This window comes from Neolamprologus multifasciatus, chromosome 15 (genome assembly GCF_963576455.1).
Source record: "Neolamprologus multifasciatus chromosome 15, fNeoMul1.2, whole genome shotgun sequence".
Lineage (NCBI taxonomy): Eukaryota > Metazoa > Chordata > Actinopteri > Cichliformes > Cichlidae > Neolamprologus > Neolamprologus multifasciatus.
The window spans coordinates 12,287,827-12,292,164 of NC_140453.1; the positions used below are offsets into that span (position 1 = coordinate 12,287,827).

The 4,338-nt window shown below is 42.0% G+C and overlaps 1 protein-coding gene across 3 annotated transcripts in view; it reads left to right on the plus strand.

Moving 5' to 3' along the window:
- Window positions 1-1,326: 1,326 nt before the first annotated feature.
- Window positions 1,327-4,338, plus strand: part of akap12b (A kinase (PRKA) anchor protein 12b) — a 55,811-nt gene continuing 52,799 nt past the window's right edge. For 2 of the 3 annotated variants that reach the window (XM_085131869.1, XM_085131870.1), the window contains exon 1: window positions 1,327-1,643. In XM_085131869.1, the coding sequence (XP_084987995.1) occupies window positions 1,509-1,643 (135 nt within the window). In that variant the 5' untranslated portion in view covers window positions 1,327-1,508. Of the gene's footprint in view, window positions 1,644-3,358; window positions 4,333-4,338 lie in introns of those variants that run through there. The other variant, XM_085131871.1, reaches the window with a different exon arrangement.

Consider the following 4,338-nt stretch of genomic DNA (forward strand, 5'->3'; position numbering starts at 1 on the left):
CTGGGTCTTCCAACATGACAATGATCCAAAACACACCGCCCGGGCAACAAAGGAGTGGCTCTGTAAGAAGCATTTGAAAGTCCTGGAGTGGCCTAGCCAGTCTCCAGACCTCAACCCCATAGAAAATCTGTGGCGGGAGTTGAAAGTCTGTGTTGCTCGGCGACAGCCCCAAAACATCACTGCTCTTGAGAAGATCTGCATGGAGGAATGGGCCAAAATACCAGCTACTGTGTGTGCAAACCTGGTAAAGACCTATAGTAAACGTTTGACCTCTGTTATTGCCAACAAAGGTTATGTTACAAAGTATTGAGTTGTATTTTTGTTATTGACCAAATCCTTATTTTCCACCCTGATTTACGAATAAATTCTTTACAAATCCTACCATGTGAATTCATGGATTTTTTTTTTTTTTTTCACATTGTCTCTCACAGTTGAAGTGTACCTCTGGTGCAAATTAATGACCTCTGTCATCATTTTAAGTGGGGGAACTTGCACAATCGGTGGCTGACTAAATACTTTTTTGCCCCACTGTATATTTGGCAAAGTCAAATTGTTTTCTAGAGTGTAACCAGTGGTTTGCACCTCTTAACCACCTTTTGTTATCTTCTTTTCTCATGTTAGATATTCCAGTGAAAAGCTACTAAATGCAAGTTTAAAATTCTGAATGAACCACATCTTTGATTAAATTTGTCATGACAACAAGGGAAGAGGTCTTAGCTGCACCTCTGAAAATCGGGCTCTATGCATAAAAATGTCTTTAATTCCTAAAAAAAAAAAAAATGCATTTTTGTTAAACCACTTGAATTATAAGTCTGCACTTTCATCACACTTTGACTTATTTAAAACTCATTGAATGTGGAAAAAAATGTATCATTCTCCAACAACTCGTGGACTAAACTGTAAAAGTTCACAGGAAAATTTTACCTGGTGCCTTATATATGCTTCCTGTCACCAAAATCAAGAAATAATGTGCACCATGGTTTGATTTTATTTCACTGTTTTTTATTCCCAATGACTCTTCTTAATTTCTCTTTTTACCAGTGGCATCAGTGGTGATGTTTGCCACTTCTGCTCAAAGTTGTCGGATTTCTGCCCTCGTGTCATTGCTGTGTTTTTAAAATTGCTCAAATTTAATTTACCGGAACAGAACAAAACTGATTAATGCGGCGTGTGAATAAAAGGTCCTTTATCCTTTTAATTACTTGCCCTCTTCTTCCCTCGTTTGTTTATCCTCCATCAGCACCGGCTCTGCTCCTGCAAGGCGTGCCGCTGCACACCGGAGCCCCCCATGTGACACTGACGGGAGATGCAGGAGGTGGGAGCGTCCTGAAAGAGTTTGCCAGTCCCGACGCTTCATCACTCCAGATCCAGGCCACCCCGGGGCGGAGCTGCATCGTACATCGGACGCTTTGGATATTTGCTCCCCAAACACAGTAGTTCTGCTCTGGCTGCGTTTATTGCGGAGGCTTATTTAGACCGAAAGTAGCCAAAGACGAAAAGAGTTGGCCATGGGAGCACAGAACTCAGCGCAGCAGGACGGGAAGAGCCAGGAGAATGCCTCAGCCTCAGCTTCAGCCTCCGCCAGGGATCTCAGCGCAGAAGTGAAGGCGCACCAGGAGGGAGACAGCGTCCTGGACAGCAAGGTACAGCCGACACTTGCGCCTTTTTAGCTCTGTCACAGTAAACAAGACCCCCCAGCCCCAGCCCTGCACGGTGAGCAGAGACAGGGGGGCTGTATCTGCGTCTGCTTCCAGCTGTAAAAGCTGTCGTTTTGTGCATTTATTGTGAGTTTACCTACATGTTTGCAAACATACCTGTCGCCCCCCATCCCGCCTCCCCAGCCTCAAATCATGTTCTTCGCTGTGTGCATGAGTAATGTGCTGCAGCGCACCAGCTCCATGTGCGCCTGACGCTGTTTTTGCTGAGTAATGGGTCGAGTCTGCAGTCCCGCAGTAATAAAACGCCAGCAGTAGCTCAGCTTGGTCCAGGTTTACAGCCACACAGGCCATCGTTTAGTCCCGGATAACGAGCATATTTTTCTTTATAGAGTAGGAACTGATTGATTTGACCGTTTTCGGCCAGCTTTTACCGGGAGAAATGACGGATGTGATTCTCACAGTGACCGATGATTGCATAATTAATGTTCCTTTACAGCAAAAATTGTCAAGTTATTTTTATACTTCATCATAAACTATTAATCCCAATGTTCTTTGTAATTCCCACATCTTTTTAAAGATGGCAGAAAAACGTAAAAAACAAACAAACCCCCAAACAATTAAAACTAAGAAAATAAAATGTGTTAATAAACAGAAATCTGATAGATACTCAGATTTTCATTACATAATTTTAAAACTACATGCATTACAGTTCAAGAGGTTTATGGTGGTGTTGTTAGTTCAATGTCAATGTTGATGTTAGAGCACTGAAGAAACACTTGTTTTTATTTTATCTCTGCAAGACAGGAAATAGTTAAAATGCCGGTTATAATGTCTCAAAGCCCAAGATGCCACCACTTTAACAGTCTTAGACACAAAGATGAAAACATTCAGTTTTTATCTAGCACCAAATCCTCTCAGAGGAAATCAGAGAAGGTTTGGCATTTGTGCTTGAGAAATGACTGATGAGGGAAAATAAACATGCCCACTGATCAGCTAATTATTTAAACCTTTCCCTTCAAATCAAATCAAATCCAATCAAATCAAGCACTTTGATCTCGTGACTCAGCTGTTAGTAGTAAACAGCATTAAAGTGCTTCACATTTCCCATACGCCGGGCAGTTTTCTAACTCTAGTGTCACATTTAAGTCAGATGACACTTCCCGAGTCCCTCTGAAAGTGGGCTGCGCAGACAGCAGAGAATTTAAAGATAATGAATGTATTTTTATTTCTTTCTTTTTTTTTTTTTAGTTTTGTTTTGTTTTTTTCCACATTTGAAATTAAAATTATATAAAATATTCCTATTCCAAAAAGCTAATATGCTGTTTTCACTGCTTTAGCCCTGCACCATGCTGGGGTCCAGCTGCCACCACCTGAGGTATCCTGCAAACACTGCGCTCTTACCAATGTGTCAGTTGCTCAGTATTGTGTGAATGCATATTTGGAAAGTGCCTACTAAGAACTATTTATGTCTTCACCTTCTGCTCTGTTCACGCCTCACATAACCCATTGGATTTATTGAGTGTTTTATAGATTAGAGGGCAACAGGTTACATTTCGTGGCCCATCTCAGCCTCTTTAAGGTCAGCAGAAAGGTCACATGATACCTTGGGTAGGGGGGTGTTGGTGGGGGTGGTGGTGATGGGGGGGGGGAGGGGCGGGGGTACATTAAGAATCTAATCCAGATTTGAATCACGGTCGTTGCTTCTTGTTTATTTCCAAAGAACGTCTGTGTGGCGGTTGGACGTTTTAGCCTCGAGCTCTTATCTCAGGTGTCATCATGGATTGCAGTGTTTTCACTTTGATTTCCAAGTAACTGTGGGGACTTTGTCATATGCAATATTTCAAACATCCTGGGGTGTTTTAGGTACATCTGTTATTCTCTGTGATTTCAACCGTGACAGGTTGGAACAGTTTGTGATTCCCAGTCCACGTCTCTGCCACTGACAGTAAATTTCCAGTCATGCTGTTTTGTTGTTTCCACATCAGTAATTACCAGCTAGTATCAAATATTACTTATTTGTGGAAAAATATGAGAATTTGTAGGACGGACCTTTATTTCTAATTGGAGCAGAGTCACAGATCTGTAAGGAGACTTTTACCCCCTTGAAAAAAAAAAGTGAAATTTACTAACTTTTTCTCTCAGCTGGAGCGAGCTGACTTTGCACGGTGTTGCAAGCATGAGCCTCTAGTCATGGGTAAATGGATGTTTTCTTCTCTAGTGGTTTGTTTAGTATGTGTGGTTCAGTAAAAGGGAAAATACTACCTCCATGGAAGCAACACTGAAAACAAGGTTTGTGTTTTCTCGAGTAAGAGTCAGTGCTCGCAGAGAAGATGTTTCTGCTGATTCTTTTCAACGTCTCTTCCACTGAAAAGAAAACCCATCACATGTCTAAAATGAGAAAAGTATCAGTTCATTCAATTTCTTCATTCGTTCTTTTGCCAAGAGTTTGTTGGGGAGACCTGGGTGTAGGGATGGGTATCAAAAACCGGTTCTTGTTGAGAACCGGTTCCCACTGTTTCAATTCCTTGGAATTGTTTGCCATTTTTGCAAACGTTTGCCTTATCGATTCCAGTCGCTCCTTTCAGGCCGGGATAGACGAGTGTCACCGAGCAGTGACTAAGTTTGTGGTAAAAGGCTTGCACCCATTTGCCACAGCAGATGCCCTCGATTTTTGGTAAGT